The following is a 19,320-nucleotide window of genomic DNA, read 5'->3' as shown; positions in this document are numbered from 1 at the left end:
CCTCAAAGGAGCAAATGAACACAACAATCACAGAAGCCCACAATGCAGGACTGAGCATGCACGCGATCTTAGGATCCTGCACCCAATCCAGTTAACCCAGTTAAGTTGATTATCAGAGAGGGTAGATCGACAGTATTACTACAAGCTCCTAGAATCCTTTCTTAAACAAAAAATACCAAAATGTCAAGCTATTGTTTTTTCACCTACCCTTCATCTCAAGCTATATACCTCTGAAGGGGATATTTCTGTCTTTCTCATCCTTCCCTAAAGAATGCCATACTGGTTGATTTAGACCACCTCAAAACAAGAGTTGTGACATCAAGTGACTCAGTCATGTTCCTGCGGAATGAAGTCTGAAGGGGTGAGGTAGGGCCATTGGATGAATAGGGAGAGGTTTCCCAGTGAAATTCTCCTAGTGCAGCCCTTCATTGTCAAGTTGGAAAACAACTTGCTGGCACAAGTGCCCTGGTCTCTTTCTCACTAATGTAGTTCTCGATAATAAAGTACCTATGATCATGCTATGTCCTTTGAAAGGACCTATCCAGGTGACCTTTTGGAGCCCCCTCCCCCAAAAACAAACAAACAAAAACCAGACACCATAAATTTCTGAGCTGACCTTTGTGCTTTATATTTTACTGTCTCAGAAGATCCTCTTGGAAACCACTGTTCTGATCGGACCTCGTCTTTGAAGTCATCCCGACAAGATTAAGACAAGCATGATACTGAGAAAATTTGCCTGCAGCCATCCACTGATGGCACAGACACATTTAACCACATTCTGTTTGAAGCAAACCTGTGCATATATGAACTAGAACCCTAGTGGTGATATTTTACACTTACCCTTGTATATTTATTTATTGATCTACTATCAATTAAAAGGTTTAAACAGAGCTTCCAAACTAAGGGCAGACTTCAAAGAAGGAATAGCCTGTCCCTTTTGGAAGAGTTAGTCACTGAAAACCTTCAGAACAGCTGTCAAACACTGTCAGATATAGATGCCAGAAGATGAGCCCCTCCCGTCCGTTGGTTTTAGGTGCTGTTAAATTGGTTCCAACTCACAGTGACCCTACCACGGACAAGACAAGGAAGCACTTCCCAATCCTACACCATCCCCAGCATTGTTCTTACATTTGAGCCCATTGTTGCAGCCACTGCGTCAATCCATCTTGTTGAGGGTCCTCTTGTTTGGATGCCACTCTACCAAGCATTATGTCCTTGTCCAGGGACTGGTCTCCCCTGAAACCAAGCCCAAAGCACTTCAGATGAATTCTCACCACCCTTGCCTCTAAGGAGCCACTTTGTTCCAAGACAAATCTGTTTGTTCTTTTGACAGTCCACAGTACTTTCCATATCCTTCAACAATACCATGGTTCAAAAGAATTGATTCCTCTTCAGTCTTTCTCATTCGATGCCCTACTTTTATATGCATATGAGGGGATTGAAAACAGCACGGCTTGAGTCAGTTATTCCTTTCTTAAAGTAGAGTCAAACATAATGACATAAAGCCTTCAGGACTTTCATTTGCTGATGGGGCACAACCCAACGTGAGAAGAAACAGCCACAAAACTCTACTAATAATTAGGATTTAGAATTATGAAGTATGAATAAAGGAAAATCAAAAGTTGTCCCAAATGAAATGGAACACATAAACATCTATATCTAAATATCTATAGTCAGCTGAAGTGGACTAGTGTTAGCCATTTTCAATCAGAAAATCCTATGGTTCACTGTGTCAAGAATATATCACATGCATCAACTAAAAGGGCATTTGAAGATCTGTCTTGAAGTACAATGCTATCTGGGATAGGATAATATAGATCATCATCTAAGGAAATTCAGTAAATATAAACGTTATTCAAATTTATCCATCAACCACCAAAGTCAGTAATGCAGATATTGAAGAATTTTACCAACTTCTTCAGTCTGAAATTGATCAAGCATGCAACCAAGATGCATTTATAATTATTGGTGATTAGAATGGAAAAATTGGAACAGTAGTTAGAAAATATGGCTTTGATGATAGAAACAAATCTGAAAATCATGTGATAGAATTTTGCAAGGCCAATGACTTCATGGCAAATACATTTTTCTTTTCTTTTTTTAAAATCATTTTATTGGGAGCTCATACAACTCTTATCACAATCCATACATACATACATTGTGTCAAGCACATTTGTACACTTGCCGCCCTCATTATTCTCAAAACATTTTCTTTCTATTTGAACCCTTGGTATCAGCTCCTCATCTTTTCCCCTCCCTCTCCCACCCTCCCTTCCACCCGAACCCTTGATAATTTATAAATTATTCTTATTTTTCATGTCTTACACTGTCCGATGTCTCCCTTCACCCACTTTCTGCTATCCATCTCCCAGGGAGGGGGTTATATGTAGATCATTGTGATCAGTCCCCCCCTTTTTTTTCAACAACACAAATTATAACTACGCAAGTGGACTTCTCCAGATGGAATACACAGAAATCAAATTGACTACCTAGATCGGAAGAGATGATGGGGAAATTCAATATCAGCAGCTAAAACAAAGCCAACTCTGGATCAGACCATCAATTGCTCATATGTATGTTCAAGTGGAAACTGAAAAAAATGAAATCAAGTCCACAACAGCCAAAACACAACCTTAAGCATATCCCACCTGAATTTCAAGGACATCTCAAGAACAGACTTGACACATTGTACACTAAGGACAGAAGACCTGATGAGCTATGGATGATAGCAAGAACATGATAAAAACAAAAGTCATTACAAAGTCAGAAAAGTGATTAAACCATGGAATGGTATGATGTCTATATTAACCCCTAACAAAATGGTTTGAAGAAATTAAAAAAAAAAGACAAGAAAAAAAGATTCAAAGTGGATATCAAAAGAGAACCCAGATTTTTGTCCCCAAAGTCATTACTGGTGAGGAGGCATGGTGTTATTCTTACCACCCCAAAGGCAAGCATCAATCAAGCCAGTGGAAGATGCCATCTTCTCCTTGCCCTCCCCCCAAAAGCTTTGGTATCCAGTGATATCAAAGATTAAAATGATGCTCATTTGTTTTTTGATGTGAGGGGGATCATGCATTAGGAGTTTGCTCCACCAGGTCAGACTGTTAATCAAGCTTTCTATTTAGAGATTCTGAAAAGACTGCATAACAGTGTGTTGTAGAAAAAGGCCTGATTTGTGGCAGATGGGGGACTAGTTTTGCCACCACGACAATGCAGCCATCTCAGTGTGCCAGTTTTTGGCAAAAACAGCATGCCTCTCTTGCCCCATGCACCTAACTCACCTAACCTTTCGCTGTGAGATTTCTTTTTGTTTCCTTAATAAAGAGGGACATGAAAGGACAGCAATTTAATGATGTAGAAGAGGTGAATTAAAAAATGAGGGAGGTGCTGTCAGCCATCCAAACAGATGAGTTTGAAAAATGTTTCCAAGAATGGAATTGCAGATTTGACAAACTTATTAAGTATAATGGAACATACTTTGAAGGTGATCAGGTTGTTTTGTTTAAAAAAATTTAAATACATAACTTTGAAAAAAAATCCCAGTGTTTTTGTGTGTTTGTACCCCTCATACATAGAATTACTTACTAAAAAGAACTAGTCTACATCCAAATATTTCAAGAGGTAGCATGTGATCAAGATCAATGGTGCTGAAGGAAGGAGTTGAAGATGAACTGAAGGCATTAGCCAAAAACAAGGCTCTAGGTGATAACGGGACACCAATTGAAATGTTTCAACAAGTTGATGAAGTGCTGGAAGCCCTCAGTCATCCAGCCAAGAAATGTGGAGGAGACCAACCTGTCCAGTTGACTGGCAGGATCCATATTTGTACCCACTCCAGAGAAAAGTGACCCAACAGAATGTGAAAATTATAGAACAATATCATTGATATCATTGCAAGTAAAATGTTGCTGAGCAGCATCTGACAAAAATTGCAACAGTACATGGAAAGGGCGCTGTCAGAAATTCCTGCTGGATTCAGAAAAGGACACGGAACAAACAGTCGTATTGCTGACATTAGATGGATATTGGCTGAAAGCAGAAAATATCAGAATGTTGTTTAAATTGTGTTTTCTTGTCTATGCAGAGGCACTCATCAGCATGGGCCATAACAGACTCTGGGCAGGACTGAGAGACAGTGAGAATTACAGAGCACTTACTTGTGCTCATGTGGAACCTCTACGTGAATCAACATCAGGGGCAGTTAGGGGAACAGAACAGGGGAATATCCCATGGTTTAAAATCAAGAAAGGCGTGTGTCAGGGTTGTATCCTCCTACCATACGAATTCAGTGATGTTAAACTGAGAAAAACTCAAGTTGTAAAGGATTTTATATTTCTTGGACCTGCAATCACTGTCCATGGGAGCAATATAGTCAAGAGATCAAAGTACACGTTGCATGGGAGCAAATCTGCCGCACAGCACCTCTTAAAGTGTTCAAAAGTGGGGATGTGATTTGAGGACTAAGGTATGCCTGACCCAAGTCATCGTATTTTCAATCCCTTTACACGCGTATGAAAGTTGGACATTGAGAAAGAATAATCTATGCATTTGAATTGTGGGACAGACAGAATATTGCAAGTATCTTCGATTGTCAAAAGAACAAACAAAATCCGAATTGGAAGAAAGAAGTTCAGCCAGAATGCTCTTTAGAGGAAGGACGATGAGACTTGGTCACACACACTTTGGACATGTGAGGAGAGATCGGTCCCTGGAAAAGGATATCGTGTTAGGTAAAGAAGAGTGCCGGCAAAAAAGACGAAGACTTTCCATGGGCTGACACAGTGGCTGCCCCAATGGGCTTCAACATAACAATTGGACGGATGGTGCAGGACCAGGCAGTGTTTCGCTGTGGGGTATATCTAGTTGCTATGAGTCAGAACTGACTTGAGGACATCTTAAAATGCCAATCAGAGAAAGATGGGCCTTTCAACTGTCTTAAAGAGTTACAGCCTCGGAAACTCACAGGGCCAGTTCTATCCTATCCGATAGGGGTTACTATTCGCCGACATTAACTCGATGGCCGTGAGAGACTGAGAACAACATCAACTAATAGTACAATAAACAATTCCTAAATTTCTCTCTGTATTGCACAGAATGTGGCGGGCTCAATTAAAATAATTATATTTATACATGCTTTTCAGGGTTCTCAAACAGTATCTCCAACATCGAATCCATCACTCATCTGCCACCGCTCTGCCCATTTGTGAGCACCTCCAAGGGGCACTTCATTTCAGGCCTTAAACACAGCAGCAACTGGTGAAGCCACTGTGTGGGGGGGATGGGAGTGTTGAGGGGTGGGATCTCCTGCTCCCAAGGGAACCAGGGCATGGCCTCAGCGAGAGTAAACAAAGCAGATGTTCACTGGAGATGCTCAGCAGTGAGGCGTAGTCCTAGCCCTCTGTGAAGGAATGCATCCCTTTCTTGTCCTCCCACCCCTGAGATAACGTTCTGTTCCCTCCTTCTCTGCAGAGTGCATGCCCAACTTTGTCCTGTACAATGACAAGTGCCAGCAGTCCTGTCCCAGTGGCTTCTACGAGGACTCCCGCCAGTGTGTCCTCTGCCACGATGACTGCCGGGAGTGCAGTGGCCCTGGTGCGGACGACTGTGACCTCTGTGCTGACTCATCCCTGGTTCTCTACAGTGGGCAGTGTTTGGAAGCATGTCCACCGGGAACTTACTTGGAAAGACAGACTAGCGAGTGCAAAGGTAAAATCAACGTCCAGGCAGCCTGGGTTCCAAACTTTCTGGAGCCATTGAGGCTGGATGAATCCCTGAAACCACTACTTTGAGGCAATTGGGCAAAATTATCCCCCTGGTGTCTTCTTTAAAGCCAAACAGTAGTTTACCTCAATTAGTAAAGAATGTCTGCCTTGAGCATCATGCTTCTTTAAGAGCTCCCTGTAACAGGATCCAATTGATAACAATGACGCAACTATTGTATCCATCTGTAGGGGACCCTTAGGGAGCGTTGGTTTTATGTTAACAGGGGAGAAAGGTTGGACAACTGCACGAAGGTGATCGGGGTGTCACTGCGTTGTACATGGGAAAATCATGGAATTGGTATATGTTTTGCTGTACACAGGACCCCTGGTGGCACGATGATTAAGTGTGCCCTGCTAACTGAAAGGTCAGCAATTGGAACCTCCCAGCCGCTCTGTGGGAGAAAAACGCAGCAATCTGCTCCTATAAACAGTATGGCCTGGAAACCTCTATTGAGCGGTTCTGCTCTGACCCATGGGGTCGCTAAGTCAGAATCAACTTGAAGACACAAAGCAGCTCCAATTGCTGTGTCTACTCTCCACAACAACCTGCTCTCCCACGGCCATCTAGTACACTCTGATCAGTAGCAGCCCTGTAGGACGGGATAGCACTGCTCCCTAGGACTGGTGAGCCCCGGACCTCCAATCCTTCAGTGAGCAGCCATGTTTGCACTATCCAGTGATTCCTAGCCTTGGCAGAGGGTCTTAGGAATCCCTGGAAGAAAGGTGAACTCACTTTACAGGGGAATTAGTTCCCTAGAGGGGTGGTCTGCTCCTTTCTTACTGTCTGCCTGCTGCCCCCACTATGCCAGAGTGCCACAGGACCTGCCGGACCTGCACGTCCCCGGGGACCTGTGAAGTGTGTCAGGACGGCCTGAAGAAAACCAGCCACGGGAGCTGTGTGGCTTACGAGAAGTGTTCCCACGCGGAGTACTGGGACGAGATGGTCCATAGGTGCCAGCCCTGTCACAGCAAGTGCGTCCACTGCACAGGGCCTGCCGAGGACCAGTGTCTCACCTGCAGGAGAAACAGCCTTCTTCTCAGTGAGTTACTTTCCCCGCCATCTGGGAACACTACCTCCTGCCAAGCATGCTACCCAGTCGATAGTGGCTTCTTCCTTTTTTATTTGTGGCTTTGTGAGATAAATGGCATGACCTGCACTGGGGTCACTTGGAGCCCCACAAGTGAGTCTGCAGCCCTTGGTGCAGTAGTTCAATGGCCTTTGGCTGTCCCTCTGTGCCAATGCTACATGGAGCTTTGGAGACAAACTGGCCTCTGGTCTATAGCCAACCAGGTGTTCGTATTAATAATTCAGGAGGAGCCGGCTTCCATCCTGCAAGGTGAAGCAGAAACTGAGTAGGTAGCTGTCTCGAAGCCACACAGGCTAAACCATTATGCAAGAAGATCTCTTATTATTTTTACCTTCTAACAAATCTAACGTCACCTTCTAGTTTTAGTGTTGCTGAAGAAGAAAAAACAAGAATCCTTGTCCTCATCTGGGCTTGGTACATGAGAGATTGGGTGGTTGGGGGCTGAGTGGCTCAACTCAGTCTTCTGACTTTATGGAGCTAGGATTTGGGATGATCGTCTAATTTAGTAAAGGCAGGGCTAGCACAGGGTCTCCTTGTCCCATTGCCTCCTGACATGGTGGAAATGTTGTCTCTGTTCCTGCGTGCATCTAAAGAATCAAAGAATGTGTTTGTTATGTTTCTCTTCAATGTAATTTAAAGTTATAGACCCCCACATTGTAGATAACACAGCTGGATTTGGGCTCTAAATCTTATCCTAGAGTGAATGTATTCATATTTGAAGTGTGGTATCATGTCATCATATATGAGGGGGTACCCCCTCCCCCCAAAAATGGAAAACAGCTCCACTGGGCAGTGCTTTCATAGTACACATTTTTCCCACAATTCACTCTGAGATAGTGCATACAGAGGCATCACCTGGGAATAATCTCGCTGGTTGCAGTGAATTTCTTCATAAAAGCAGTTTCATTCAAACCTCATTTTTTTGTGATGGCCAATTAAGAGAAGAGTGTGTGGCTATGGAATGTTGTTTCCTGATTGTGGAAAATGCCGCAGAAACTGTTATGATATTGAACGCACTTACAAGGACAGCACTATGGGAAAAACTCAAGTGTACAAGTGGTTTTCTTATTTTTAAAAAAGGTGAAATGTCAATTGATGACAAATCTCATTGTGGACATCCATTTACTTCCTGAACGGACGAAAATATCAACCTATTCGTAGTGCATTTGGAGTTCATTCCACCAGGTCAGATGGTTAATAAGGCTTTGTATGTAGAGGTTCTGGAGAGATTGCATAATAGTGTGTGACACAAAAGGCCTGATTTGTGGCAGACAGGTGCACTTGCCATGCTGATGCACCTGCTCATGCAGCCATCTCAGTGGGACATTTTTTGGCAAAAACAGCATGCCTATCTCGCCCCACGCACCTGACTCACCTGACCTTGCTCCATGAGACCTCTTTGTGTTTCCACGAATGAAGAGGGACATGAAAGGTCAGTGATCTGAATACACAGAAGAGGTGAAAAAAATGAGGGAGGTGCTGTCAGCCATCCAAACAGATGAGTTTGCAAAATGTTGCAGATTTGACAAATGTATTAAGTGTAATGGAGAGTACTTTGAAGGTGATGAGGTAGTTGTGTAAAAAAAAAATTAAATACATAGCTCTGGGGGGGATCTGTTTGGGGGGAGGATACCCCCTTATAAGCCAGGCAATTCTGGATTATTTATTTTCAACGGACTTTTGATTTATGCTGCCCCTGGGGCAGCCCCAAACGCATGCCTAGAATGTGTTCTCCTGGCTTGGTAGACCCTGGGTGAACTTCCAGCTCAACTTCCTAGACTGGTAGTTCTGTTTTGTTCTTCATCTCTGTGGTCAATTCTACTTCTTAGATGTTCATTTTAACTTCGTCAGCATATCCATCCTCCTAGGGGGGCATTGTCTCATCCTCCTGTACCTCTCGGCCCTGATACATGGTGGGGAGCATGGCATGGGGGACACATGGCATGATGGATGCCAAGACATGCTCTTTTGCAGACATGACATGTGTGGAGGACTGCCCTGAGGGGTACTATGCTGATGAGGACAACCACCGGTGTGCCCCATGCCACCGCTCCTGTCGGACGTGTGAAGGGGGTCACAGCATGCAGTGTCAGGCCTGCCGACCCGGCTGGTTCCAGCTGGGGAAAGAGTGCCTGGACTCGTGCAGGGAAGGGTAAGTGCTCCACCCATCCCCCCCCCCATCTCCTTTCATCCCTCTGCTACTCCACACATCACTGTTAGCCAAGTTTCCAGGTGCATAGACTTAGACTCAGCGCACATATAGCACCACTTTGAAGTTTCTTTTGAAGTAAGGATCTAAGATGAAGGTCAGCTCAGGCTCAAGGGTCTCTGAAGGATGCCAGAGTCACAGGAGAGAAATAGGAGAGGCCAAGAGGTCCAGGGCAACAACACGAATAGTCAATTGTTAAGTCAGACTCACAACCTAGGGCCAAACATCACAAATAATTCAAAGCACAGTCCTAAGGCATGGGGAGAACACCCCTCCCTGGAGATGCCAAGACCTTCAGGGTGGCCTCTTTTCTGTTAGGATTATTCTGATGTGGATTTGACATGTGAGGTTCACGTTGTGCATAAGGGAACCATTTCAATTACATGTCTCCATGTATAGCCCATCCATTCTACAACCAGTCATGCTCCCATAAATCCACAAATTCCAAGTCTATTTGCAATGCTCAATCTAGCCCGGCCAGGGATACCCTTCTAAAAGCTTCCCAGAGATAAGATTCTCTGTCAATCTTCTGCTAGAAAAAATTATCTATGTGTTTTTAGGAGGTCTGGTTATGAACACATTTGAAAGGGGGTTTAACTGAGTTCTTCCCCACCCCTCTCCACCAGACATCCCCAGAAAAAGGATAGGTAACAGTCCTATTGTCCACAATTCCTTCCCAACCAGTCATTTAGGGCCTTGAGAGTTTCCAGACCCAAGTTGAAAGTCTCTCTTGAAACACCTTGGTGTGACTTTGGGTGTCTTTATTGGTTTCCTACCAATTAGACACTTCTACTGTTCTTTATTCCAGCATTCACTGCCTGACGTACTCAGGTGTGTGTGTGTGTGTGTGTGTGTGTGTGTGTGTGTGTGTGTGTGTGTACTATATTTAGCCTTGAAGGCTTACTCAGTGCATTCAGTGACTTGTGGGTTACCTGATTTGGAATCAACTAGACTCTAGTTGGCTTAGTTCTACTATGAGTGATGGATGCTCGGTCTTGATGGGAATGTAATGAAAACGACTCCTTGAACACCATAGGGGAGGCAGTATAATGCTCAATTTACACACAACCAAGAATCAATATATGAGAGGGTACCCCCCCACCAAGAAATGGAAATGTGCTGGGCGGAGCAGAGCTTTGGTAGTACAAATTTCCCCCACTAAGCCAACATGAAGCAACTTGCTCTGAGTTAGTGCACCCAGTGACATCACCTGGAAACATTCTCTGGGGTCACAGTGAATTTATTCTCAAAAACAGTTTTGCTCAAACTCGTTTTTTTGTGAGGGTCAATTTAAAAGAATGGCATGAGGCTGTGAACTTTTGTTTCCGATTTGGGGAAAATGCTACCGCAACTGTTGTGATGTTGACCACAGTTTATAAGGACAACACTATGGGAAAAAATTAAGGATACAAGTGGTTTCCCCATTTCAAAAAAGGTGAAATGTCGATTGATGACAAACCTTGTTCTGAACATCCATCAACTTCCCAAATGGACAAAAATGTTGACTCATAGTGCATTTGGAGTTCATTCCACCAGTCGGACTGTGAATTAAACTTTCTAGTTAGAGGTTCTGAAAAGATCGCATGACAGTGTGCCACAAAAAAGGTCTGATTTGTGACAGGTGAGGGACTGGTTTTTGCCACCACGACAATGCATCTCTTCATGCTGCCATCTCAGTGCACCAGTTTTTAGCAAAAATCAGCAGGCCGCTCTTGTCTCGTGCACCTTACTCACCTGGGCTCACTCCGTGTGACTTCTTCTTGTTTCCTCAAATGCAGAGGGACAGGAAAGGACAGTGATTTGATGGCATAGAAGAGATGACGAAAAAGAAAATGAGGGAGGTTCTGTCAGCCATCCAAACAGATGACTTTGAGAAATGTTTCCAAGAATGAATCACAGATTTGACAAATGTATTCAGCGTAATGGAGAATGCTTAGAAGGCGATGTTTGTTTTGCAAAACAATTTAAATACATAGTTTTGAAAATATATTCCAGGGTTTTGTTTTGTTTGGGGGGGTTACCTCCTCGTATTTGTTATTAAACTTATTAATGAATCTAATGACTAAAGTGCGGGAATAAATAAAAATCACCCAACTTGTACATGAGCATCTGACTAACCATGTTTCTTCTACCACCGTAGCTTAAAGAGCAAAGCTTCATAAACATTGTTTGCTTCCTCCTTGATTTCAGATATTATGCAGAAAATTCCACCGGGAAGTGTGAGAGGTGCAACAAGAGCTGTAAGACATGCCGGGGCCCAAGGTCTGTGGACTGCCAGTCCTGCGATACCTTTTTCTTCCTGCTCCGCTCCAAGGGAAAGTGCCTCCGCACCTGCCCAGAGCATTACTACGCAGCTCAGAGCACCCAGACCTGTGAGAGATGCCATCCAGCCTGCGATAAGTGCAAAGGTGAGGGTGCGGCTATCTTTTAGGATGTGTGGATGGACAAATGAGAATGAGGCCTTTCCCCTTTCTCCTCGTCTTTGCAGGCCCTTCTCACGCCCAAGCCTCAGCGGCTGGCTACCTCCACTGTCAGTACCCTCGGTTCTCTATTAGCTTCTGCAGGTTTCCTCACATCTAGACTGCTCCTGCATCTCCTGCCTCTGCATATTCTTCTCCACCCAGGGTTTTCCACCTGCTCCATCTTCTTTTCTCTATCTGTTGAACTTAAAATCTGCCATTGAAATATATATTTTCACTATTTCAACCATAAGATTTCTGCCCAAATCTCCCAATATCCCCCCCAAAAAATACATATTTGTCAGGAGTGCTTCTGTTACAGTGAGTTAAGCACTGGGCCTCTATCCCCAAGGTTGGCAGTTCGAATCCACTAGCTTCTCCAAGGGAAAAAAAGATGAGACTGTCTGCCCTCGTGCAGATTTGCCGTCTCAGAAGCCTAACAAGCAGTCCTGTTCAGTCCCACAGAGGCACACAGCCTTAGGATCAATGTGAGGGCAGCAAGTGTTGTGTTCCTACTTATCGAGCCCAGAATTTCTTCAAATTAATGCAACCCCAAATAATAGCCAACATTTTCCAGTTTGCCAAAAGATTCATATTTGTTTCTTTTTTATTTCTGCATCCATTTTTTCATAGCCAACAAGCATTTCCAATGTGTTACACTGTAGACTGGGCACCATGGAGATACATGAATATGTCAGAATCTCTACACTTGAAGGACTCATTGTTTGTAGGACAGGTGGGCATGTTTAAATATAATGAACATACATAAAAAGTGCTTTGATAAAAGGGTATATCACAGAATCAAGGAAAAGGAGGGAGAAAGCTTCTGGAAGGACTAAGACTCGTTACACCAAGAGATACTATTCAAGCTAAGCTGAGAGTTCATGAGAGCATTATTCACTAGGAAGAGGACAAACATGGACAAAGGAAACTGAGGCATAAAAGAGCTTGTGACATGCTTGTTGGCTATTGAATGGCTCCAATTCACCAGAGCTCCTGATGAATTTCCTGGTAAACATCTTTACTTTGATGCTCACCAGATAAAGCAAACTCATTATTCCCAGCCCACCCCGCCCAGTTTCCAGGCCACTCTTCTGTGCTTCCGCATCTGGGCCTCCAAAGGGGCCAATATTGCTTCTAGAATACACAGAAAGAAAATGAGACATAAGCTAAAGAGCAAAGACATACAGTGGGGAAAGATTTTAGTCGCCTTTTAAAAGATGTCAATGATGGTTCAGGATCAGAAATATAGGGCTTCCCACTCAAGTACACATTCAATGCAATGCCAAGCAGTCTCCAAATGATTTTTTAAATGAAGCAAGAATGATGATGGCATTTACATGGAAGAGGGGTTTGCGATAGCTAAGATAATTTTTGAAAGAAGAACAGAAATACCCCCCTACCAAACACCATTCATCTAAACTAATTAAATGATTAAAACATGATGGGCTGATTTCTTTCTCTTTCTATGGATTTATCTGACCTTGATCTTTTATATAAATGAAGTTGTACAACATATGACCTTTTGTGTCTGGCTTTTAAAATTTAGCACAATGTTTTTGAGATTCATTCACCTTATAAACATGCATCAGTACTTTATTCTCTTTTATGGCTGAACATATTCCGTTATAAGTATATATTCCATTATAGGTATATACCACAATTTGCTGATTCACTCATCCATTACAGACATTTTTATTATTTCCATCTTTTGGCTATCGTGAGTAGTGTTACTATAAATATTCACGTACAAGTTTTTGTTTGAACAACTATTTTCGATTCTTTGGTGTGGAATTGGATTATACAGTAATTCTTAACCTTTAAAAAAATGTTATTAAAACGGAATTGTATTGGAGGCCCTTACAGCTCTATCCTTAACTTTTTGAGGAATAATCAAGTTCATCTTATTTTTTAGTCCAAATATTTCATTTTTGCTGTGCTCTTTTTATATTTCAACTGTCATTTCATTATGTTTGCAGTTAAAAAGGCCATGTCAGAACCTGAACGTTGGTATGGTTTTTTTCATGTTATTACTAAAGGATTAAAAGTATTATTGCCAGCCTCATTCTGTTAATCCAAATGCCCGTGGGTGGGGGTGTTAGCTGTTTTTCAGGCTTGAGTTTTGATTTGTTATGGTTTTTGTCTGTACGACTTTTGAATGAAACAACCGATGAAAGCTTGCTGCTAATCTAGCTCCCTTTGTCTTCTGAAATGATTCACTCAGAGCAGGACAACTGGTTACATAGAAACTCTAAGGAGCGAGGTAAACAAGATGAGAAATCAGCTTTCCCAACCCTAGGAGGAGACATTCAGCAGCCTTGATTTCTAGTTGACCTTCTTGAATACTCCCCTAAAAACATTTAGACAATAACTTCATCCCAAGCACTGTACACATGTGACTCTAGCCATCCCCAGATCTTGGGTGTCTTCCACGATCCCTTGTGTCTTGATGCTCCCGTATGTACTTTCCTAAATGGCTCCCCGGAGCTCCTGGTAAACATCTTTACTTTGATGCTCACCAGATAAAGTAAGCTCATTATTCTCAGCCCACCCCACCCAATTTCCAGGCCACTCTTCTGTGCTTCTGCATCTTGATGAATGATCCACATCACATACCCAGCTGCTTAGGATAGAAAACTGGTCATCATGCTTTACTCGTCCCTTCCCTTTAGCTCTATTCAATCAGTCTCCCATTATTGTCAACTCTGTCTTTAAATCTCCTCTAACTCCATCTCCCCTCTCTTGGTCTGTCAATACCACTGCCTCAGTTCAAGCTCTTACCATTCCTTGCTCAAATTGTTCACCATTGGCTCCAAGTCTCTAGTATTAATTACTCTATAGTTAACTAATCTTCTCTTAGGCTCTCAGTTTGCTCTTTATGTATGACACATGTCAGATTGATGCTTACAATAATTCTGCTGATTTTTTAGTAGAGTCTTAGCATTGCATGTGAAGGTCTTCCCCGGGAGACTTCATATTCCGCTTTATCTCTGACAACCTCTTCTCTCATCTTCTAATGAGGCATAATAAGATACCAAGGTACTGATTCTACCTTGCCTTCTTTCCAGACTGCTCTCTCCAGTGTACTCTGCCTGCCTCCTCTTTCTGGTCCATTAGACTTCTTGCAGAAAGTCGTTCCTAAGCCCTCCATTCTGTGTCCCATGTGCATTCATTCATACAACCATTTTTTCATTCAACAAACATATCCTCTACATGGAAATCCAGATAATATCAGTGCCACAGTGAATGAGACAGAGTCCCTACATTCCAAAGGACCATTTTATAGCTGTTTACTTATTAGTAGTCTTCTTCTTTAGACTGAGGTCCTCAAAGGCAAAAAGTAACGTATCTAACATTTATATATTCAGCCTTAGCACAGTTCCCAACTTGGAAACAGTGCTTATGAACTACTTTTATTGACTTAGAGTTGCACTCAATTGCATAAATATTAAATTACTCTTAGCTAAAAGGAGAAAACTCTGGGTGGTGCAATCAGTGTATTTTGGTTGCCAGCTGAAAGAGTAAAGGTTCAAATCCACCCAGGGGCATTTTAGAAGAAAGCTTTGGTGATCTACTTCCAACAAAATCAGTCGTTGAAAACCTCATAGGATGTAATTCCACTCTGAGACACATGGCTTACCATAAGCCAGAACTGACTCAGTGACTACTAGCAGTAGTAGTAGTTCTGTGCAGTGAGCACGGCAGTACCATGGGGACATTTGGCAAAGTAATGTGGTAAAATTATGTCACTTCACATGATCTAACCAAAGCAAGACACCACTAACTTTTTAAGGATCTGTGTGAGGATTTGATAAAACATTCATGATGTTGTAAGCAGTTTTCAACAACCTTAACTATTTCTCTTTGAATTTGAGATGCCCCCGATAGATTGGTGATGATGATTTTAAGAATTCCCAGTCATAAAACTTTATTACGCCAGTTTCTCTGAGAAGGTACTAACGGGATCACTGGGCATGTTTGGGCATGTCTTCAAGTTATCCTGAGGTTTTTTACAGCCTCCTCCTGTGAAGCTAGAACTCATAATCTTACAGCTTCAAAAGAATGTAGATACTTTGATAGGGGGAAATTTTGTTTATGAAGAAGAGGAGGAAATGGTCTTTGCTGGTTATCAGAAGTGGGAGGGGAAAGGAGGGCAAGTCACTGACTAGATGGCAGATATCTGTGAAGTTGGATGAAGGGAAGGGAATATACATAAGAGGGAGACTGGCCCCAAACTGATGGTGGCAGGGAAGACACTGGGGATAATTCAAGAGTTAAAAGCAACAGAAGTGGATTCTGTCATATACACACTCTTGTAATACTAGTCATCTGAGTAAAGGAAAGGCTAGACATGCAGGATGAGTGGATGTGGGAGGGAGATAGAATACATTCCCACATTTAAATAGATTTGACAGAGGATGTTTTTACATGGATATTTATCTTTGTTTCAACTGTATCCATGAATGTGATAGAGCATACAGCAGATGGAAAAGTTATGAGAACTTCTTAGACACAAATATCTTGAGGGAATGAGTTGATGGGTGTGAGGGTTCAAGGGACACCACATAGATCATTGGCAAAACAGTCCACATAGATCAGTGGTTTTCAACCTTCCTAACGCCATGGCTCTTTAATACCATTCCTCATGTTGTGGTGACCCCCCAACCATAAAATTATTTTTGTTGCTACTTCGTAACTGTAATTTTGCTATTGTTATGAATCCGACGACCCCTGTGAAAGGGTTGTTCGACCCCTAACGTGGTTGCAACCTGCAGGTTGAAAACTACTGGCATAAATGATCCTACTTTATTGAAAAGCTACTGGTGTCAGAAAAGTACATAAGTGAGCATCTAAGGTGCAACTCTTGGTTTGTCTGTCTGTCTGGAGGAAAAAAGAGAGAAGAAAATAAAAAAGACACAGAAACAGTTCATTCAAGGGCACCTGAAACCCACCGTCAGTCTCCATGAACCTGGAGACCAAATGAACTAGACAGTTACCAGCTAGCATGACCAACTGCTTGGAAAGGGATCACATTAAAAAGTACTGGGTAGAGCCTGCATTCTACATTGCCTGACACTTGGCTGAGAAGTCCTGCCTGTGTGGCTGGGAGAGCTCCTAACCATCTTCTGTGGTCCCACGTGACTCAGTGAATTTTCTCCCACCTGTCACAGTGCCTCACATGGCCAACACTTGCAACATTCCACACTGCTGTGGGAACCTCTGCCCAACCTCTGCAGCAATCTACTTGACTAGGGAAATTCTGCCCACAATTTGAGGTGCTCTACATCAAAGTGGGCAACCCACCAGGCTTCTGTGGTACTTCTGTTGCAGCAGGCACCTCTGCATGCCCTCTGTGGTGCCCCAAGCTGCCGTGGGTCACACCATTAAGGCTTCTTGTGAGATCACCCAGTACAGAACCATCCTCATGGGTCCAAACAACCCAACTATTGTTCCCTGAGAGGACCATCCAACTTGCCCTCCAAATAACAGAATACTGGTCAACTAAGGAAAGAGTGAAGCCAAAGGAGGATAAAGTAGTAGACCAATTCCATAGTGAAATTAGCTGTAGGTAGTTCAAAGATTTCCTATGAGTTGCCCAAAGAGAGTCAGTGCTCTTTGACTTCCTGGAAGATGGCACCTGGCTCCTCTAAAACAATGTGACACAAAGAGCGATCAGCCCCAATGACCTCAACGATAAAACAGAAGAACAAAAGGCAATGGCAGAAGATATCCGGAACCTAACAATGTGTATCGAAGCAGACATTGATTTGCCACAGAAAAAAATTTTCAGAATCCTGCTTGGAATAATACAGGAAATAAGGGAAACAATATAGAAAATGATGAAATAATAGAAGAAATAAAGTCCATACACCAAAGGGATTTACAAGAGCTTAGGGATGAGATAACAAAAACCAATAGCAGACTCACGGACTTTGCCAATCAACTGGAGGAGGCAGAGAACCTCACCAGTGAGCTAGAAGACAGCTAAGCAGACTTTAATAAACATGAACAAAAATCTAATAAGACCATGATAGAAGCTGAAGAAAACCTAAGAGCTGGGTCTGATGCTATGAAGAGGAACAACATCGGAATAATTGGATTACTGGAGGAAGACACACAAAGAAGTCATCTGCAACAATAGTGAGAGAATTCTTGGAGGAAAACTTCCCCAGCTTAATGAGTGAAAACCAGGCAACCATTCAGGAGGCTGAAAGAACATCAGATAGACTGAATCCCAAGAAAAGGACACCAGGGCCCATAATAGTTAAACTGTCTCCTAGGAAAAAGAGAAAATCATGAGAGCAGCTAGGGAAAAACAAGCAATCACATATAAAGGTTCCCAAATAAGAATATGCTCAGACCTATCTGCAGACACTATGAAGAAGAGGAGAGTGTGGAGTAACATATTCCAAAGACTGAAGGAAAATAACGCAAACCCAAGAATACTCTACCCAGCCAAATTATCGATCAAGATAGATGGAGAAGTAACAGCCTTCCCAGACAAAGAAAAAGTTAAAGAACACATTAGAAGAAACCAAGCCCTACAAAAGATCCTTGTCAACACAGCATGGGCAGAAGAAGAGCACTCACTAAGCATAAATAAGAGACTGCCACATAGAACAACCCCACCCAGAGGGTAACAACAAGAAAACAGCCTCTGAGATAACATTGGCGTAAGGGTGGAAAGAAGGCAAGAATGAATCACACACATGGACAAAACACTGATAAGAAAGGGAGGTGGACAATACCCAACACAAAAGGTATAAGATCACAGCACAGAGTCCACAGATGGATGTAACAACCTTGAATATCAATGGACTGAACTCGGCATTAAAAGAGGGAGGCTAGCAGACTGGCCTAGAAAACACAACCCATCAATCTGCTGCCTCCAGGAGACACATCTCAAGACTACAGACAAAAGTAGGCTGAGAATCAAAGTCTGGAGAAAGGCATACCAAGCAAACAGAAAGTAAAAAAAAAGCAGGGGTTGCAATCCTAATCTTGGATAAAATTGACCTCCAAGTGCAAACAATAAAAAGAGATAAGGGAGGACACTAAATAATGCTCAAGGGAACGGTAGACAAAGTACCTCTAAGAATTGTGAACATATGTTCCCTGAACGAGAGACCCGCTGAATACGTCAACCAAACACTCCAAAAGATGAAAAAAGAAATCATATCCACAACAATTATAGTAGGTGACTTCAATACACTACTCTCCGAGAAGGATAGATCACAGGGAAAAGACTCAACAAGGAGGATAGAGACCTCAACACTACAATTAGACAATTTGACATGATATTTACAGAGCTTTTCATCCAAATACAAAAGAATTCGCATTCTTTTCAAGTCCATGTGGTACATATTTGAAGATAGACAAGATGCTGGGGCATAAGGCGAATCTATACAAATTTAAGAACATTGATATCATACAGACCTCTCTCTTTGACCACTGTGCCATAAGACTGGAAATCAACAAAAGGAAGATGAAGAAAACAAGAGCAAACAATTGGAGGATGAATAACTCTCTATTGCAAAAGGAGTGCACACTGGCCCAGATCAGAGATGAAATTAGGAAATTTCTAGAAACCAATGATAATGAAAACATGACATACCAAAACTTATGTGACACAGCAAAGGCAGTTATCAGAGGACGTTTCATAGTAATACATGCACATCTGAAAAATGAAGAGAGAAGTATGATTAATGTACTGGCACAACATTTACAAATAGAGCAGAGTCAACAGGACAATCCTACTAATAGCAAAAGAAAAGAAATAATATAAATAAGATTCAAGA

At 42.5% G+C, this 19,320-nt stretch overlaps 1 protein-coding gene across 3 annotated transcripts in view; it reads left to right on the top strand.

The window, feature by feature from the left end:
• The window catches only part of PCSK5 (proprotein convertase subtilisin/kexin type 5), a 516,123-nt gene that overhangs the window by 479,574 nt on the left and 17,229 nt on the right, over positions 1-19,320 (top strand). For all 3 annotated transcript variants that reach the window (XM_075560524.1, XM_075560523.1, XM_075560525.1), the window contains 4 exons: positions 5,473-5,709; positions 6,575-6,805; positions 8,828-9,005; positions 11,253-11,470. In XM_075560524.1, coding sequence (XP_075416639.1) covers positions 5,473-5,709; positions 6,575-6,805; positions 8,828-9,005; positions 11,253-11,470 — 864 coding nt within the window. The remainder of the gene's footprint in view (positions 1-5,472; positions 5,710-6,574; positions 6,806-8,827; positions 9,006-11,252; positions 11,471-19,320) is intronic.

Source organism: Tenrec ecaudatus, chromosome 10 (genome assembly GCF_050624435.1).
Source record: "Tenrec ecaudatus isolate mTenEca1 chromosome 10, mTenEca1.hap1, whole genome shotgun sequence".
Lineage (NCBI taxonomy): Eukaryota > Metazoa > Chordata > Mammalia > Afrosoricida > Tenrecidae > Tenrec > Tenrec ecaudatus.
This window is presented reverse-complemented; position numbering and strand designations above follow the sequence as displayed.